Source organism: Odontomachus brunneus, unplaced genomic scaffold (genome assembly GCF_010583005.1).
Source record: "Odontomachus brunneus isolate Ranch 3 - 2012 unplaced genomic scaffold, Obru_v1 Obru_scaffold_020, whole genome shotgun sequence".
NCBI lineage: Eukaryota > Metazoa > Arthropoda > Insecta > Hymenoptera > Formicidae > Odontomachus > Odontomachus brunneus.
The window spans coordinates 1,855,384-1,875,848 of NW_022639470.1; the positions used below are offsets into that span (position 1 = coordinate 1,855,384).

Here is a 20,465-nt window from a genome sequence, read left to right on the forward strand (position 1 = left end):
CTCTCTCTCTCGATTTCTGTTTCTCTCTCTCTTTCTCTCGAACTCTCCGCTACTCTCCATTCCGCACTCCGGCTCGACTCGCCCGGTTTGTCGTCGCTGCTTCCTGCCGTTCCGCCGCTCCTCGCCGTTGCTGCGGTAGCCCTCGGGCCCTGCGTTCGCCGTGCCCTGCCCTGCCTTGCCCTACCTTACCCTGCCTTGCCTCGTCTTGCCTCATCTTGCCTTGCCTTGCTTTACATTGCCCCGCGATGCTCGCCTGTGCTCTCTCAGCCTGCACCGCCGATTCGTCCGCGTCTCGTTTTCTCGTCCATTATTACGGTTGCTTTGCCTACGCCTCGCTCTCGCCCTGGTCTCCCCGCGCACGTACACACCGCGCCGTCGTGAGGGAATTCAGGACCCGATACTGTGTGTCCCGATCGACGTCAAGGACGCGTCCTGCTCTTCGTTGTAGTCGCCGGTCTCTCGAAGGCGCGCCGACCTTCTTCCGACTAAACGCGCTGGCGACACATGTTTTTGCCCACGTCGTGTTTTACGTTTGTGTGCGCCGTTAGAACTGGAAAGAGTTCGAAAAATGAGGATGGCGAACGGTCTCGGCATAATAGTTCGAGATGTATTAGAGATCGATCGCCGTTATAAACGGGTATTGCGGCGCGCGCGCGTAATTTTCAGCTTCGTTGCGGTTGCGGCTGGTTAAAACGTACAGCGGGTTCCGTTAAATCTCCACTATCGTATCCGCGAAACCGCGACAAAGCGCGTCGCGCCCCTGAATGTCGCGCTCGCGTGTACCCGTGACATATTGAAAAATAAAGGGCGCGAGCTGTAATTACCGTTCTGTTTTTAATAACCGCCGTGTGTATGTATATATGTGTTGCTCCTGAACGCCAGAGAGAGTTTGTCATCCCTCATTGACTTGTTTACCATCAATTACTGCCTCTTTGTCGTAATGTAGATGACGCGTCACGTTAATATCATCCACGGTGTCTCTTTCTCTCTCTCGCTCTCTTTCTCTTATCGTTAACAACAACGAAAGAATTCCGAGTAGAGCTTGCTTTTTGTATCGGTGAATGTTATCGTGACAACCGCGTCGCGACGGTACTTAAATCCCCGACGAGCAAAACCGGCGTTTTCTCGCCGTCACGGCCGTTCGACAACGACGAACGTCCGGTCGATGTCGAGCGCATCGCGACACGTGTCCGCAGCCTCGTCCGCGCGACCATATCGGGCGGATTTCTCGAGGATCGACGTTTATCGGTCCCGAGAGAGAAAGGAAGCGAGAGAGAGAGAGAGAGAGAGAGAGAGAGAGAGAGAGAGAGAGAAAGGAGAGAGAAAGTGGAGGTTCATTAATGGACAATGCATATGTATGTGGCAGTCATGTACTCGATTTATTAAGATATACAGGCCGACAGTTTCACTATCTACAGCTAATCATCGTTTCGTGTGCGACCCGTTCCGAAGTGCGATGCACGCGAGTACATAAAAATCGTTTTGACATAGTGAAATCGTCGGACATGATACATTAATAACTTAACTTAGGATATACCTACGATCGCTGCAGCCTCATTTTCGTATTCTACTGAAACGACGTAATCGCACGAATACCGTCTCGTACCGGTCTCGCGAACAGTTCGTATATAATAATATTCACAACACTCTCTACGTTCGATTTTTTTCTTTTCTTTGTCTTTTTTTCGTGTTTTTTTTTTCCTTTTTTTTAACAAGCGCAGCCTCGAGTCATCCTCGCAAAGACGACGATCCGGACCGATCACAGCACAACGTATCTACAATATTTACAGAATTAACAGGGAAAGGCGCGTGTAACATTTCACATCCGCTCCGCCCGAGGTCGAACGGCAATTGTAGTAATTCATACGGTCAGGTACAACGTAAGAGGAGATCCAGAGTGGCTGAAGCGTCGCGGAGCATCCCCTGTATTATTAGTGTGCCCGTTGTGTGTTGAGAGCGCAAGACGACTCGCGCGTCGTGTGCGTTCGACAAAACGTGAAATAATCAAACAAGATTTATGGCGCGAGTACGAGTCTCGCTTTCGAATATGCCAATCGATTCTCGAGAACAGCGATAATACCGTGCGCCGCTTCGGCGTATGACTGACTTGTAAGTGTATAGCGGGACACACTGCACTTTTCCGGATTGTCACCCTCTCTCTTTCTCCCTGTCTGTCTCTCGCTCACTCTCTCTCTAATTACGGCCGTGCTATCGCGACAGAAACCGTACCGCATCTCGTACCGTCGAAATGTCATAATCGCGCAAACAGAAGCCACGAAGCTCTCTGCGTTACCGTCGTCGATGATTCGAGGCTACTTGATGTCTAGCGTTAATTCCTTCCCCGGGACACACATACACACACGCCAACGCGCGCGCACACACACAAATGCACACACATTGGGCACGCATATATCTCTTACGAATCTCCCGTCGAATCCTTGCTGACGATCACGTCTCGTAAAACGACCGCGCGCTCCGGTTAAATATCCGCACGTCTTACAGATCGAACAGAGCTAATTACAAAGTTACCGAGCGATGCGTCTCGACACAACTACGATCCGCGTACGTGTGTGTATATATATATATCTATATATATATATATATATATATATATGTTTATTTATACTCTTGTTTACCGTTTTATGCGTACGTATATGTATATGCACTGAATACAGTTCCCGTGTCTTCCTCGCGAAACGGAAACGCGTATTATAACGTTGAAACGATTGCGGGGGCGAAAAAGCGTGTCAGAATCCATCGATCGTTTTTCCCCGATGAAAAGGAAACGATTAATTAGCACCTAATTGGTTACCGGAACGGCCCAGCGAATCGTGGCAAAAGTACATAATGTATCTCGCGTTTGCATCGGAAGATTGCCGGTGAAAAATATATCGGGAGAATAGTTGACGTGCTGCCGGAAGTCGCGGAGTAACGTTCCGGGGAGTAACGTCACGCATCGATCAGCGGCGTTTCGCGAACGGGGGCGAGATACTTTTGGCGACCGCCTGTGTTACGCGAGAGAAACGCACGCGCGGAGGTGCCAATCTTCGGGACAATTTCGTTGAATCTAAGCGTCGTGAGGTTCACACGCCGTCGTACCTGTGCCCCAAAGACGTGAAGTATTGTTTCTAATCTAGTCAATCCGCTTCGCTTTCGCTCTCGTAGAAAAGAAAAGGGGCGCACACACCTGGGCTGGGAGTCCGTCTTAGTCCTCGTATGGCGTCCTGCGAGTCCTTCCGCGAAGAAATCGTCGAGTTCACATCCTCGTCACGAGCTACGCGCGTATGTATGTCGAGTCCCCAGAGACAGTAGGATCACGATCAGTCGAAGGATCATCGTGTATAACGAGTCCCTCTCAGCGTATAGAACGCCATGTACATCGTCTCTTCGGTGGTTCCGCGCCGGGAAGAGAGATATCGTCGAGAAGCGCGGTCTCTCGGCCGCGAGAAGCTCGTCCCGCGCGGGCAAACCAAGGCGCGCGATTCACACGAGCGCCGATCAGTCGTGAAAGCCTAAACGTAGCCTCGTACTCACCGCATGTATACTTACACAACATATCGCGTTATATTCATATTTTTTATATTCATATATATATATATATATATATATATGTATATTATATATATATATCTTCTCTTTGCTCTCGCTCTTTCTCTCGCTCTCGCTGTCTTTCTGCCGTTCTCTGTATATAAGTCTAGTTTTGGTATGAAAATAATTTCAAGCGCGGCCCGCTTCGTCGCACTCGTCCGTCACTCTCCCGGAGACGGTGCACCGGAGGTAACCGGCAACCGTGCTTCGCGCACCGGTCGTCTCCGGGTCGGCCAATGGCCAATAAACACTAGAACTGGAAGCCCCGTTCCCGCGACGTGAGAATCACCTTCTGATGGCCGGAAGCAGCAACGACAGGAGACTCAGGGAGAGGAGAAGGACGAGCTGCGCTCGATGGGACACGCCCGGGCTTTGGGCGTCCGTCGGCAGGTCACCCGGTGGCCTCATCGACGCTGGGCCTGGAAACAGACAAAACTACGCTGCGGTTGTTCCACCACGAACAGAATGGGACAATTGCGCGGGCAGGGCGGGGAGGGAGTTCTATTCAGATGTAATTTTCAGTTCGATCGCGACCCTACAAGAGAAAAAAAGAAGGAGTGGGAAAGGGATGGAGAGCGAAGGGCGGAAGCGTGAAACGCTCGTTATGCTCTCGATCATTTACGGGTCCCGACAAGTGGCCAAAGTGGTAATCGTTATAAACTTGACGCGTCCAGAGTTGGTAAATTCTCCTCACATATATGTGCGGTTTAATGGTATAGGTAACGCGGAAACGCGCGCAAATGACCGCGAATTCCAAACGTTCCTGCCTTGTTCTGGTACGCGTCTACATTTTTATTCGTGTCTCATTCTTACTCTCTCGTCTACTGAATTTTAATTAGAATTTGTCTTTGACGCGGCTAATAACTCGGCACAGAGACGAGTGCGCAAAGATACTTAAAATTCTCTCACAATGGCAGCGCATTGTTTTGTACAAAGTGTGCCGTTGTAAAAAAAAGGAGGGAGAGAAAGAGAGAGAGAGAGAAAGGAAATAATAAAGTCTAGGAACGGAGAAACGGATTTTAACAAACGGTACTCGTTTAGTGAACTCGGTCGACGTAATTGCCTTTATCCACATATATCATGAACCTCATTTGCTAGTTACGACAAAGCCATTTTCACCGCATGAGTACATAATGAGTATACGCAAGCGCATAAAGAATGCAAAAACTGTGTTCTCGCGGATGACATTGCGGCGAATAATAATTCCTTGTAAATTCGGCGAATTAATTTCGCGGATAAAGTCGCTGAGTTTCTTTTTCGAGAGTCCGCGAAATATGACGTATCTCGCCGCAGACCGCACAATCGAGATAGACGTTTGATCGATATGGAACGCAATTGGAACCTGTCAATCAATTTCGTTCAAATAGTATGAATTGGCATACTGTTCAATTTTTTTATATAACATTTTAAGTGTGTGGGGAAGAAAGAAATCATTTGTGTAAGTGTCCTATCGGAAATATTATTCGCCAGCCGAACGAGGAAATGACTGTCACTTGACCATGAAAGCGCGTAACCGTTCTATCTTTCAATGTTGCGTGTGTATCTCGGCAACGAAAATATATTTTTACGTAATAAAATCGCGATGGGCAACATCGCTAATAAAACGGATAGCTTATTCATCGTCCTAACATTCTCATTTGGATCCAGCCAATGTGGAGCTGGCTGGCCGCAGGGTAGACGAGCACCGGTATACTGTCCGCATTTTGTATCATTGACCCTGAACACCACCATCGTCGACACCGCGTTCTGGACGAACTTCTTGGTCGTATTTTCGCACAGCGGTCGCCGCGCCACTGCCGTTTGCCAGCAGCGCGACGCCCGGAACAAATAGTCGGCGGCGCTTAAACATACGCGAAAATCGTCAAGCTCGGCGGCTCATTTCCTCAGTGGCTTCGTTATCGGCGTCGTATACGCGCACGCACGTTAACGAGCGGATACGGAAGATAAATACGAGGAGTTGTTGCGGATAATGCGAAACGCGCGAAGGGGATGCCGTCCGCCCCCTCGCGCGCGTCCGTCCTCTGCTCACCCCCGCGCGTCCAGGAATTAAATTCGAGCGAACTCTCGGTTCTACCGGAATTTCTGCGATGTTCAACTCGCGCAAATCCCTTTTTAACGAGATAAAACCCTCGGCGATGAGGAGCGGCGGGCCGGAGAACGCAGGAAGAGTAAATTCATTTGAGATTAAATACATCCGACGTCTGTTAAATCGCCTCTTATCAGCCGTTACCGTCAAAGAAACGCAGGATGAAATGTTACTGGATTAATTGTGGCGCCGCAGTAATTCGCAGATGTGTCTTGCGTGCTTTTTCATTTGTTCGTGTGGCGAGAAGAGCGATGAGACAACGGTGAGATACGTAGCCAAGGGAGGGCTGCTACGCGAGGCGCGTCATGATACATTGAGCTCCCTCGCAGCTTAACAGCTCTTAAATTTCTTTAACCTTAATAAGGTTGTTTAGACGAATTTCTATATCTTGCTGTGCGAAAAAGAATCGTCTTTGACGTTATATCGCGGACAGACTGATTATCTTTGTTTTTCACGAGATATCCTTTCAGATGATCACGACAGTTGACGACGAAAAGACAAACTGTGAATGTGTGGAATCCTGGGCAATGTAAAATGTGACGTGCGAACAAATCGAATAGCGAATTTGTTAAAAAAAAAATGAAAGATGTATTCGTTTTACAGTATATTGGCAAATAAAATACGAGCATCGGCAATTTTAGAAAAAGCTCCGTTTTATCTGATTAAACTCGCATTTCGCGACGGTAACTTTTATTGATCGTTCGAACTTTGATAAATGAATCGAAGTTGAGTCAACATCGCCACCTGTGGCGCTAATGTATAGTCAGCAATGTTATAGAAACGAATATATCAATGACGCTAGACCATATATCAGAATGTACGATTATTGCCGCGATAAAACTTCATGACCTCGATTTACCTTAATGACTTCCACCCACGGCATTATCGAATAATTTAGGATCCGCTTCCGCGTAACAAATTGCACTTATTAACAGCGGTACTATCTGGATGAGGCAGAACTTTTACTCGCTTCATTAATTTCACTTTTAAATTGTTCCGCTAAAAACGCGAAAACTATGTTACACGGATAATTGTTGCGGTAATAATTTCCACTTTACAAATATTAGAGTTAGATTATGTAACACCGAGAGAGAAAGAGAAAGAGATAAAAACGAATCTTGTATCGATCAGTGACTAGAAATTTCACTTTGAACGTTAATTGGTGACTATACCGTCGTTACATCGTATCGCCCAGTGTTGGCGCGTCAAGTCTCCCAGCACACACAATTCGATTTTATAAATCAAATATTTTCTCGGGAATTTTTTCCGATATTTGAGCAAACAGCCGGTGGAACGTTTAGAACGATATTAACGGAATTTGTTCTCCAAAAAGCCGGAATGTAACGACTCGAGAAAATGTCCTTTTTTGCCTTTTTCCTAGCACCGGTGGATGGTCGTCCCAAATGCAGGGCGTTTCTCGGGAGTAGTTCATCGTGCCCCTTGGCTCGCCCGCCAGAAACGGACGTCGAAACCGCACGTCCGTTCGGAAAAAGTTATTCCCACCTACCAGTAAAATCCACTGTACGTGACTTTCCGCATGGCCGGCGACAGACGAGCCATTTTCCAACACTTTAACAGCATCTTTACTGACGCTTCAGTCTGTATATTTTCTTTGCCGCTGATTATATCTCAGAGACGTTGAAAAGTCGCTCGTTAGTACTCGAGAAACTTTTGATCAGTTGCGATGAATGCTAAAAATTTTTCGGTGTTATAATTTTGATTGCTCGACTTTGGCATCGTCGCACTCTTCAAGTGTTAGTCACGAATATATCCTCGACTTTATTAATGGCATTAAAAGACCCGTGCTTCGATTATTATTGGCCTTACCATTCCCTTTACTGATTACAATTGTGCTTATAGCAGCTCACTTCTTTACGGATTCAATTTCAATTTTGTCGAGTGTCACGCGTCTGAAGAAACTGTTGTCTCGTATTAGTTTAATGTACACGCTTAATATCGTGGATGAGAGCTCGAGGTATCACCGGATCTTATTTAGACGGTAGATCGCGGAACGATCATTTGTCAACTGCTTTTTCGACGACCCCGCGCGCGAGAGGCAATTAACCGTGCGCGCGCGAGTATTACTCAAACATCACGTAAATCGCGATTGTGTGCATGGGGCAATACGCTCGAAGCCAATCGATTTTTGAAGAAGGTAGGGAGAAGGACGCGGAGCGAGAAAGAAAATAACGGAGGAGTTTGCCTCTCTCCATTTCCTCTCTTCCACTTCCTGATCCCGGAGGCAGCAGACGGCCGCGGGTCAACGCAGCTCGTTTTTCATTAATTGAAAGTAAACTTCAGGAAGGGAGAGAGAACTGGCCCAACGCTCGGGGGAATCTTTGAGCGAAGTCATTCGAAGTGAGTTTTGAACTTGCATCCTGCCGCCAATCCCCGTCAGCTGGTTTGTATAATATAAGAATTTGCGAAGAACTCGAAGTCGTTAACGCGCGCGCGCGCACGGAACCTCGATGACGCCTGTCGCGATACGGCCGCGATGGGAGACGACGCGATCCGCGCGGACGCGCTCGGGCGTTAAAAACTCTCGCGTGTCTGTCGCCATTCTAAAAATACGTCGAATTCCCGCGGCAAATTCGCCGATGAAAATCCGCAGTGCTTATACCGGGCTCTTTCGTGTTTGTCGACGCGTGAGATACGGCTGGATGCATCGCGGAATACATCAACGATTACCGCGCGCGCGGGGCCGAACTTTGAAATCTCGGGATGGTAAACTTGTACCGAGGGACTTAAACGAAAATGTTACGAAGGACCACGTCTTATAATCCCTCATAGCTTAACCCTGATCAGCCCGAGCAAATTTGTAGTCCAAACGTGGAATACGCTCGTGTGTGAGTTGGTGCACAGATATATGTTTACACGAGCATCAGCGATCAGGATTGCGAGGAAACGGTCACGATTCTTTCCGGGGATATTTTATCGGCGGAATATGCTGGTCTCGGCACGCGTATCGGTAAACAATTTATAAGTTCGAGTGAATTTGAACTAAATTTGCAGTTGTTAGGTTTTTTAATTATTCGGGCTAGTATTGAATAAAAGTTTCAGCTCTACAACTTTTTTGGTCGTCGCATTCGAGACGAGAAGAGAAAAAAGATTGGACGCGATCATTGACTCTCGTTCGTTGAGCTTAAACGAACAGCCGATGCATATTTCTTCCGTCGAATCTCACGACAGTGAAGGGATGACCGCAAAATCCTTCCCGGCCAATAAAAGGGTCGGGGTAACGCGACGAAGTAATTCGCTCGCGGATAAAGTGGATCACCGAGCATTGCCAATTTAGTGGATTCTCTCTCTCCTCCCTTCCCCCCTCGCCCTCGCTCCCTCTTAGAATCTCTTGCCGCCCCGATCGTACACCGTTGACGAGGTTTTAATTACGCTAATTACTCGAACGACATGGCGGTCGGACGGAACGTGTATCGTCGTGGGAAATGCTCGGGCTCTACTCGGAGCGTGTTAAAATAGATATTTACTGACCTGGATTTCGCAATTCCTCGACATCGTAGTCGCTAGGCGGTAGTCGTGATTTCTTGTTACCGTTTCTACCTAAAATGCATTACACAAAGGCGGTTTTACATTGGTGCTCTAAGTACGGTAGGCTGTCGCGCATACGAGGAGCGGTAATGGACGGTCTTACTTAGGAATCGCGAAATAAATTAGTGTCGGACGTGCCCCCTGATCTCGCACGAGGTTACGTTATTCTACCTAATTTGGCATTACCCACACGACTTTTCCGGCGGTAATGCTCTGTCACCGCTCAATTTTCATCATAACTCTTCTAATAACTGTTTTACATTACACGTCGCTTGTCGTGCGAGTGTACTTTAACAACAGGTATAATCGTGATGGAATACGTAGGATATTTTTACGTGATATCAATTACCGTTCTTTTTCATCGTTGACGTTGGTTGGTAATATGGCGGTGGCATCGTAGACGTTGTCGAAGGTGCTGGGATTTCTGCGTCAGAATAAACAAGCGGTGCACTTTAGTATTGACTCGACGCGAACAGGGTATAGCATTGCACTCGGAGTATATATGAGGCAATGTCGACGATAAATCCGTTATTGTTATTCACTTTACTATAGTTTCATATCACTAAAAATCGCGTGCAGAAACGAGATTTTCGCCGGCATTCCGCTGTACTTGGAGATGAGATTTCAACGATGCAACAAAATATCACGCGAAATCGTGATTTCCGTAAAGTTTGCCCGTACGAGATGACTATGTCCAGCGCAAATTTAATGGGCAATTATGGTTAATGCTCGCCGCGGAGAAGTATGCTCGACCTCGCCCGCGTCGCTCGTTAACGACGAGGGCTCAAATGTCTTTAAGTAACTGACTATTGGAAACCAATTATTTCACCATTAGTGTCGCAGACGTTGACTTCGAATAATCGATCTTGAATAAACCGCTACGTTACATTTTGCTCGATACTTTTCAATGTGCGAAGTTAGTCATTTTGCGCTTGGGGAACTGTCGGAAATCTTCGCAGCGAAAATTTTACTTCATCGTGTCGGGGATACATACGCGTGATGCACATTTATTACTGTTGCTAAACGTCTCACCGTCTAGTTTGATGTCGCCATCCGTTCCGCCGAGTGAATTCTGTGCAACGCACTTGTACGAGCCGAAGTCTTTCGGGCTAACGTTCCTTATCTTCAGCATCATGTACTTGTTGTAGCCATTGTCGGTGGATACCGCCTCGTACTTGTCGCCTGTAACCGAATGGTAATTGCCTGTGCCAATAAAACCAGGTTCTCCGTTTTCCGTTTAGATTTGCAATTGTAAAGTTACGCGATCAAGGATATTACCGTCAAACTTATTATCGTTAACGTGTATTTTCTGATATTTGGCACAATTTGTTTATACGCATTTCGAGAACTCGGAATAACGATTTGTCTGTGTACTAGTTTTCGCGATTGCATCATACGTTTGCACCACGGGTTTGAGAAAAAATATGGAAGGGAACATGGTAAAGATTGTGTTTTATCTTTACATATAAAATCGGAAATACGTGGATGCAAAACCTCGTTATACCGTATCAGATATGCAACGCAATTGCAAAGGATAATCGAATTTTTAAAATTACCAGAGACTATCATGTCGCCGTGTTCGGTTGTCCAATAATTGATCGAGTTTGGATAAGCTTCGGTGTGACATTCGAGAGTGACATCTTGTCCAATGTACGCTCCTTCCAATTGGTTTGGTATCGAGAGCATCGGTGGAACTGTAAAATGTATAAAGATAAATTTCACTATGAATTGTGTATATATATGCCATTTGTAAGAATAGCGTGTGAACTAACATGTCGCGTGTATATTTATACGTAAAGACACAAACGTAGTTCAATTAAAATTAACCAACAGAAAGCATCTTTCTGTCAGGGTTTGAGGATTGATTAGGGTAGCGTTATGTATCTATTAAATATCAGTTGGCATACTCTGATTAAAACAGTGGTGCAAGTTCGTACGAATGTGTGTGTTCCAAAAGGCTTTCCAAGTCGGAAACCGTTTTGAAACGTCCGAAAATTTCAATGAAACGTTTGCGCAAAAAGCGCAAGCAACACGCAATCCACGTTGCATGCACCTCAGCATGCTCGTCCTCGCTTTGGGGCTTGTCATGATTTAAAAGCACTGTCTGCAAATATGCAGCTGCATGCGGTAGCATGCAACGTAAGCTGCGTGTCGGCTTTTTCGAGCCATCCTCTACTGACATTTTTGGAAGTGTTAAACGAGAGGGCGAGAGAGAAGCACTACGCCACGAAAGAAGCCTTTTCATTTATTGGTTTAACGAAAAACATAATTATTCTTTTGCATCAAGAAATGTTTTCTTTATTTTTAATATTTATTTCTAAATATCTCAATGTCACGCGTAATTAAGGAAGATATCGTGACACATCTCAGGAGAATTCAATCGCGTCGCTGCATTCCGAAAATATCGATTCGTGAACGTCTTTCTCTCTCTCGTAAGTAATATATCTGCAAAATGAAACTCAACTTTCTGATAAGTGAAAAGTCTTTCTTATGCAGTCCTGTGCCTAATATATGTATGAAAAACCTCCGAGACTTAAAGATGTAGGAATTCGTCGTTAAATTTTCAATTTCTCTCGCGCGAAAAGTTATTAAGAAGTCAACTCGTTATTTTGGTAGTCGGATTTGATCTTTACCAAGTCTAAGTAGCACCTCTTTAAAGAGAAAGGAGCGTTTTATATAAAGGCTCTCTTTTTTGGAATTGATATTGGTACATCGTAGATACGTGGCCGTATCGTTCTCCGTCGATCGATATAGAGGTAGCCCGATGCATCGATGGTATCATGTCATAGTTTCGTCTTTTACGTACGGGCGTAAATCACGATTTACTAGCAGCGGCTGCACTTCCGACAGAGCTACGGAGGGTAGTTTTTCCACCTATCTCCTTTCCTCAATCATCCCGCCGAGCTATCGATAAATCTAAGGGCGCGAGCAACGCTTGGATTCCGATTGCACATCATTCGTGATACGTACGCGCTACAGGTACAATTTTTACTCCTCAAATCTCACCGACACTGGCCTGTCTAAAAATTCCGTTCGCAGAACTAACTTTGAAAATTCGCGCGGACAGAATATCGAGAGCGCCAACTTGATTGTTCGTTCTAATTGTTATTAAAAATTCACACACTCGTCTCGGACATAATAGCTCGCGTAATGTTAGTCGTCAGCTCACTGTTTGCTGCTGAATATTCCTCCAAAAATGAGATCTCGAGTTTACTGAGTCTCGTCCTCTCGCGATTAAACAAACATTGCCGGGATAAGCGGCCCTCGAAAATATGGATTGCGCTGTAATCGCGCACAGCTCGTGATAATGACGGCATCCGAGATGTGCTGAAGATAAAGTCACCCTGAAAAAGTTGTTGGGCGATGTGTCTTTATGATACACGACGGGAATTAATTCACGCCGCGCAGGTAGTAATATCCGCGCGTTTATCATGCGCCGCGCACCGTCATTGGATCAACTTCCAAGAGAGAATACATAACACACAACCTGCTTGCGCCATTCGCACGAGGAGCGCGAAGAGAAACTTGTAATGTCGCGCGTGAGCATGGCTGATCGGAAAGTTGCCGCGGGAATGTTCGCGATTCGTGACCCTCGTACGAAATCGCCATTCGCGGAAGGCGACGCCAATTTCTCGGACGATTATTAATATTTGTGCTCGGCGGCCCCGGGGCGGGGAGGCGAGACGCGCAGGAACTAATGTGCCAGAAAAGACGGCGCGGAAACGCGTTTCGCGCCCCAAACCGAGTTGAAACCACAGGAGCTGCCGGTGGATAAGGTGGGTGGTTGAAATGGCTGCGCGGGGATGAACGGACGTATATCGACCATATCTGGGTCAAGTAGCTGCCCATAAATCGGTGGCTAAATGAGACGTTGAAAACCGACCTAATGCATGACGCACCGCAGGGGATGCTGCTACCCGATGAGGAACAACCGCGACAACGTATATTCCCAAGTGCAGCCGGTGCTTCCGCTCTTTTATACGGAAATAAATATATCTTCATCTCACGGGGATTACTGCCTCTCGAATTTAACGCAACGTAAAATATATATATCGCGATATAAATTATCTCGTGTAATGTATCAGCGCGCGATTCTCGTCGTAAATCCTCTCTCATCCTCGTTATGTTAGTCGAGTCGTCGTATTTCACGGGCGAATATATCAGCGATCGCGGTATCAATGTACATTTTTGGCCGAAAAGCTTCTTCAAATGATGCATTATCGTGAAGCACACTTCCGTGATGCTTCCGCCGAATTCGCGCGCGCGATAAAACGTGGCGGTGCTACAAAGCGTTTATAGCGCCTGTTAAGAACTCGCCGTAACACGCAGTTGGCGTGCCGTTGAGAGTCCAATAAAAAGCAGATCATCAGTAGCGATATTAGCGTGGCCCATGTATCAAGGAAAACTAGTGGCACTATTTCATTCCTAACGTTTATGAACCACGTCGAGCTCATTAAAAGTATAATATTCCCCCGCATTGTGTTTTACCGCCGCTTCTCCAGGCGACCGGCATTTACCGAGTTATGCGTGCCTTGCAATCGGTGAGGTATGATAAAAACGAGTTCCTCTCCATCATGCTTTCTTATCATCTTTTCTCGTACAGTAAAATACGCGAGTATTCTTGCGCGACAATAGTCGTTTCACTCTGAGTTTTATCCTGCCCTTATCATAATACCGAAGTGCACAGTATTACGATGACATTGTGGTTTTCGCTAATGGCGCGCATACACACACGGGGAGGAATCGATAATGTTAACGTCCAAACCGATGTTCAATAAAGTGGTATTGATGTAAAATCAATATATTCCGCGATATAATCCGCGATATGTATATATTTTCTTGAGATATTCTCACGGCAAAAGCGCACTGAACTAAAAGAATAAAAGCACTTTCAATTTATTTTACTTGACAATTAATTTATTGTGTAGTGCACGATATATTGTTTCGAAGAAACGCGATAAATTGTAATATCAAAAAGAGTTGCAATTATATGCCCAGATTCAAAAAGGTTAGATATTTGCAAGGATTTTAAAATCGATTAAACGAGTTTAAATTGATACTGAATATTCTCTATAAATAACATTTAAAGTACAGAGTCACTCATATGCGAACGTTTTAATCTATGTTCGATTATCCGAAACGATCCTTCGAACTTTCGATTGGTTCAGTTTCGATATCCGCCTGCGCGCCCTGGAAAATAATTCCCAGAAACTTTTTCAATCAGAGAAATCAATATTAAAATCGCTGGCTTCGCGAACTATTGGTTTTATTTGAATTCGTTAGGTTAATGGACGCGGAGCCACCACTTTACGAATATTTTGAAATGCTTTTTGAACCGTATTCATAAATAAACATTAAAATATTGGGACAAGGCACTCTTCGATGTTATTTGCTATTTTGACGTATTAGAAATTCCATCGTCCACACACAGAATGTTTCTTCGTTAATCGTGTGCCACATTCGTGTCGGCTGGGCTCTGTACGAATGAGACAAATTTTCGCAAACATTTTAAACGCGCGATGAAAATTACCCAACAATATAAGATATAACGCGAAAATATTAGCAACTCACATTGAACGCGCAGCAAGACTCTCTTGCTAACCGACGGTGGAACGCCGTTCGAAGCAATACACAAATAAGCCCCCATATGAAGACGACTGATCTTCACGATATGCAGCACTTCGCCATCCACGACGTTCACTGAAACATAAAATATATTCACATATCAGCATGAGCATATTGTTTCTTTTCTTTTTTGTTCAAATATTAGCAAAACACATTTGTTATGCAGTTTCAACAATTCTATTTTTGCGAGTTTCTACTGTAAGATAAAATATTTACAGCGAGATAAATATTTGCTACGTGAAAATCAACACGCGCTTGCGTTACGGACTTCGCCGTGGAATCTACAGGCAATTGATTAATAATCGAATTTTCAATTAAATGATACTTTTTAATTAAAGCGTGTTGTGTGTTGTAAATAACAGGTCGCTGAAAAATTCTTCCATCATATTCCGCGCGACGTAATTATTCTAGAATATGTAATATAATAATAATACAGTTTGGCAAACGCGCAACTGGTCGCAGTTGTAATTCTTCTCACGAATTAATAAGCGCAGCGCCGCGTTAATATCGGCGTTATTTCGAAACGTGCGGATATCGATAATGTCGACAAAGAAAGCAGGATGCGACGGAGCACCAGGCGCAGCTGAAAGCGCGATGCGCATATGCGTCGAAACTTTTATTGCATGTCGTGTGACAAAGAGCACTTTGCGCCTTCCTAGAGGGCTATTTGCATCTACGCTGCATTCATTTCTGGTGTGTTGGTTGATATGACTGGCGCAGATCGCATAAAGCAGATAGGGATAGATTAAACTCGGCCAAAGGTACAAAGTAAAGGCGAATTATGCCGATCACTTTGTCACAAGAGCTGCTTAGACATTAAAGATAGCTGCATGCTAATATTCGCTGGATAATGTATGGACACAATTATGCCGACATTATTCGTTTGGATTCGGGCAGATCTCGTAATATCCCGCTTGTAGACGGAGGGGGAGGCAAAAATGCGAATTATGCGTTACTTGATGCATATGCGCGGCTTTCTGTGCGGGACGTCTTCCGAAGAGATATCGCGTCTACGAATATTTACTGAAACAACGTCAACATCATTGCACCCTGCCGCATGAATGTTGACGAATTATTTTACACTGATGTTTGAGGGGAAAAGCCGCCGTTCCGCTTATTTTCATAATTCACGTCATAAACGACAATAAACGTGCGCAAGCGAAACGTACATTACATCCTGACATGCTTATCCCTATTTCGAGAGCGATTACATACAGGTAACGCTTTGCCGACTGTGGCCAGAGTAAAGCAGATCGTCATATTAGCGGAGAAGCTACGGTATTTGATGGAATGATCTATGGGGATCCCGTTGTCGCCACTTAATGGATTACATGTGCCATGTATGTGTTTCGCCTGGAATCACCTGCGATATGTTCAGCGAGCGAAAGAGAGTACCTCTCGCATATTTTACTTACGTCGACCGGACCACCTTTTATTACGCGTGAAATTGGAGGAAGAGAATGAAAAAGTAGGATGTAATGTGAATCGAGCTCTATACACTTTATGTCGCACGTACAATTTGCTTAATAAATTACTCATGTGATGTAATTGGTTGAAACTTAAAACTTTTATTGAATCGCGCGGCAAGATTAATTTAACGGTTTTGCGAAAAGTTAACGAAAGCGAATTGCTTTCACGGTCAGTAGGTGAATTGTCGTGTTATATTTATTTGGATTAGAAAATGATAAAATTTTCATCTCGTTTATAACTTATCATTTAAAACTTTTAAATCTTGAAAATAAAAGTATATGAATATCAAAACAAAAGTATATGAATATCAAAACAAAAAAACATGTCGCGAATGATTAACGAAGCAATTACATCTGAAATACATTTTCTTTAATTTTGTATCGACAAAGTAGCGACTATTTTATCGACAAAGTAGCAACTATCTTATTGCGTAGCTTTATAGCACGACACGTATATGTATATTCTAAAGGGGGCAATTCACAAAATAATGCAGGTTGGCGTGGCTTTTCTCATCGCCTCTCAGTTTAAACTGATACCCGACATTTCCAGAAAATGCAAAGGAACGGTGCGGGGTATAGCGCGGAGGAAAACCTATTTAAAGCTTTTTTTTTTGCAATAAAGTTGAAAGCATCGTGAGGAACTTTACGTCCATTTGACCTACCTGTATAGGAGCAATAAGATGTTACAAGAGCATAAAGTGTTACAAGTCGCGTGATGCTCTTAAACGCACTTTCTGTTCTCTAAGAGTGCTTTACGCTATTTTCTCTCTCCTTTATGATTTTTCGTTTTTACTCACATTCGAGCAATTACGTATGTTGTATATAAAAGTATGTCACTGATGTACTTATATATCACGACACGCTATAGCGCAATGAAATACGTACCAACGATAAATAATATTAAATTTTGGATATCCGATTTAAACAACGCGCTAAATACTTATCGCGATAAGTATCTTTCGCGCGTGTATCGCCGATTATCTCGTCATCACGGATTTTCGCGGATATCCCGACCTCATTCGCGCATCGAGATCCACGCGTCGGATGAGACTAAAGCTGCTGCGAGTCATTAAATTTTGCCAGCGGCGCGGCTGAAGATTTTGACGTTGAAAGAAAACGCAACGTTACATAGACGTGACGTGGCAATGAAAGCGATGAAAGGGATAAAGTTGTTACCCGACCAACAGTGGGACGTGAAGAGAGGATGCTGAATCCCTGGTAGCCAACCCCGTGCTACAAGCTACGCGGCAAACCTATCTATTGTTCCATAAACAATGCAGAGTGCCGGGAGATTCTGCCGGCGGGTCGCACTTTCAGGGGGTTTTAATCAAGTAGTCCCGCAGGCCCTGGCCGGAACTACCCGCTTACCGGTTTAGCGGGAACCTTTAAAACTTTCGGCTTAATGGGAAACCGCAATATGGCCCGGCCGGACAGAATTTCACGGCGGACGCAGGCAGGCGCGAACAAAGGGAGAGAACGCGGGAACAATTATTATTTTCGGGCGCGTTCGAATTTTTATCCGTTCTCTGTGCGATCACGGGAGCTGAGGCGATATGGTGGTGAAGTTCGTCGTTATTGCACGCCGAGGGGCGAAATCGGTGTCGATTGAGATTAGGAATCATTATCGTCACGCGCGAATTCCCGCGCCTTGTCGCATTACGTTCTGAACGATGCCGTTAATGGCGTTCCCGTGGGGCTTCTCGATCTTTTCCGCGCTCTCCGCTTTATTCGCTCTTCCGTGCGCCGTGTTTTTTTTTCATTTTCTCTTTCAGATTGTTTATTACATAAAATATTACGCCCGCGCGTCGCCTCGATCACGGTTGCATCTCGCTTATTTACGAACGCCCATTCGCAACGCGCATGGCGGAACGAGACGCGCTCAAAATGCGTAGATCGCCAGGAAAAACAGCACGCGTGATAACGCGCGTACGCGAGCGACGGGAATGTCAAGCCTTTCGTGTGCTCGCTCGGTAAAGAGCGCACTATTTAAATCTCCGTCGAGTTTGTAATTTAAATTACAAATACGTATCGTGCGGACTGCATCTATTGCAGTTGAATTTTGAAAAAGGTGTTCGAATTTCAAGAATTTTTCATTACAAAGACAGAGAGATAGATAAGACATTAATAAGTATTATTTCGCGCATAGTTCGCATTGAAAAACAGAAAAATAAACGATTATGGTGCAGCGAACAGAGACCATCTGTCTAATGCGAGATGCAAAGAAAGACGCATCTCACGGGCAGATATGTATCATATAAGTATTACATATCGAAGTTGTAGACGTGCACATGACGTACTACGTGATATTGCCTGCGTCGACCTAGAAAGATCGGCGTCCACGCTATAACGTTATTAAACTTCAGCAAAATTGGCTTCCCGATCGTCGGACTTGATAAAGTTCCGACGCGTTGCTGTCGGAAACGTTACGAAATTTTTCACGGGACATTACGCGTCTGCGAATGACGTGGAAATCTTTCGTGTCTCTCATCCGGCGCTTTAAACAGCGAACGTGTCGAGCAACGGCATGCGCGGGCGGTCTCCCGCGCGGAAAAGAACTCCGAAATAAATTAGCGTTCATTCACGTCGATGCCCGGGCGTGCTTTGCATAACGTTCCCCGCGGTATCCTCGGCGGCGTAAAAATAAGCGAACAGCTTACTCGAAGACGAAGTGGAGGGTTGGCCACCTATTTGGGAATTAGTACGTGATGTATTCCGGCCCATAAGCGAAGGATGGCTCGCCGATATTTCATCCCGTCCCCTTTCCTCGTAGCCTTAAGTGCCCTTTTTCGCGTTATTACCGGGAGATAACCCGGGTACATTCATTCCCGGACGAAATCCTCGGCCAACGATTATTGCTGCTAATGTATCCGCGAATGTCGGGCCGGACGTACGTAAGTGATTTTTACGTATTTATTTGCGGCGCAGAAATGTTTTCGTGTCAACATGCCAAATAGCATACTTAAGTGAGAAAGCAAATACGATGTTAATCGATATTTTTATCACTTCCACTTGCAACTCCCGCGTCGCGAAAAATCTATAACAGGACGTAGCTTTCATTATACACATACGCATACGATCTCTCTCTCTCTCTCTCTTTATTTGTTTTCACACGTAAAATGCAACAAGGATTGTCGGTCCATTCCATCAGATTGTCCAATATTATCAAACGCAAACAGTTGAATAATACAGATATTATCACGTTTGTTTGCAATGCAATTGGCGGTATACACGCGCGCAAATTGTATAAATATCCGACTCGTTTCCCGACGCGCGCACTCGAAAGTAGACACGAATAATCGTTGGTAGGACGTTGTGGCACGCGTTGACTGCGGTCAAGAACTAAGGTCGCAAAAGACGAGGAACGAAATCGCTTGTTATCGCTCATTCAGATTTAGGAGCATCGAATATCGAGGATTGATTGTCGTGGATGTTTGACGTCATAAGGTTTGAAAGACAAATTACGTTTGCGGCGTGGCATCGCGTAAAGCGGATGAAAGACGGGGCTATTATATTCTAGTTCCCCGCGAGAAATTTCTCAGATAATATTGACTCCGTGCTGAACGCTGACTTTACCAGCGGTTTGGAGGGCACAAAGGAACCTCAAACGGTAACGAGAAAACGTAACGTGCCTCTTCACCGCAAGCATCGGTATACCACCGCAGCCATTGGGCTGTTCGATACCGGTTCGAGTGTGTTCGTATCGGCATGGAACGCGGGTGGCGAAATGTGAGCGCGTGTGTGTCTGTATGCTGGCACGTGTGTATGCGCGAAATGAGTGCGAGGGTATAGTCGACTTTGCGCCGTGCTTTATACCCGCTGCACATCGACTCCTATTCTCCTGTATGTTCGTCTCCCGGCACAGAGCGGCGGGAAACTCAGCTCGTTGTCGGTTTCGATTTTCCAGTCGCGTCGCGTTATGTCGGCCTTGCGTCGACAAGCCGTGGTCGCGTTAACGGGGAAGTCTTGCCAGGACTCGTGAAAGTATCAGCAACGGAGATACTCGAGGTGTCTCTCTGTCTTCCGCTCCCTTCCTCTCTCTCTCTCTCTCTCTCTCTCTCTCTCTCTCTCTCTCTATTTCTCTTTCTTCCGTCCTCTCCATCGTGCTCATAGATATAAACAGGTGTGCGCGGGAGAAGGAATACACATCCACG

The 20,465-nt window shown here is 45.4% G+C and overlaps 1 protein-coding gene and 1 long non-coding RNA gene across 9 annotated transcripts in view; one reads left to right on the forward strand and one right to left on the reverse strand.

Moving 5' to 3' along the window:
- Positions 1-20,465, forward strand: part of LOC116842051 — a 256,493-nt gene that overhangs the window by 59,813 nt on the left and 176,215 nt on the right. The gene's annotated exons all lie outside the window — the stretch shown is intronic.
- LOC116842049 (neurotrimin-like) overlaps positions 1,363-20,465 on the reverse strand; it is a 206,183-nt gene continuing 187,080 nt past the window's right edge. For 6 of the 8 annotated variants that reach the window (XM_032810702.1, XM_032810696.1, XM_032810698.1 and 3 more), the window contains 6 exons: positions 14,792-14,920; positions 10,777-10,914; positions 10,253-10,423; positions 9,570-9,644; positions 9,164-9,232; positions 1,363-4,007 (listed from right to left, as the gene is read on the reverse strand). In XM_032810702.1, the coding sequence (XP_032666593.1) occupies positions 3,874-4,007; positions 9,164-9,232; positions 9,570-9,644; positions 10,253-10,423; positions 10,777-10,914; positions 14,792-14,920 (716 nt within the window). In that variant the 3' untranslated portion in view covers positions 1,363-3,873. Of the gene's footprint in view, positions 4,024-9,163; positions 9,233-9,569; positions 9,645-10,252; positions 10,424-10,776; positions 10,915-14,791; positions 14,921-20,465 lie in introns of all 8 variants that reach the window. The other 2 variants (XM_032810703.1, XM_032810699.1) reach the window with 2 other exon arrangements.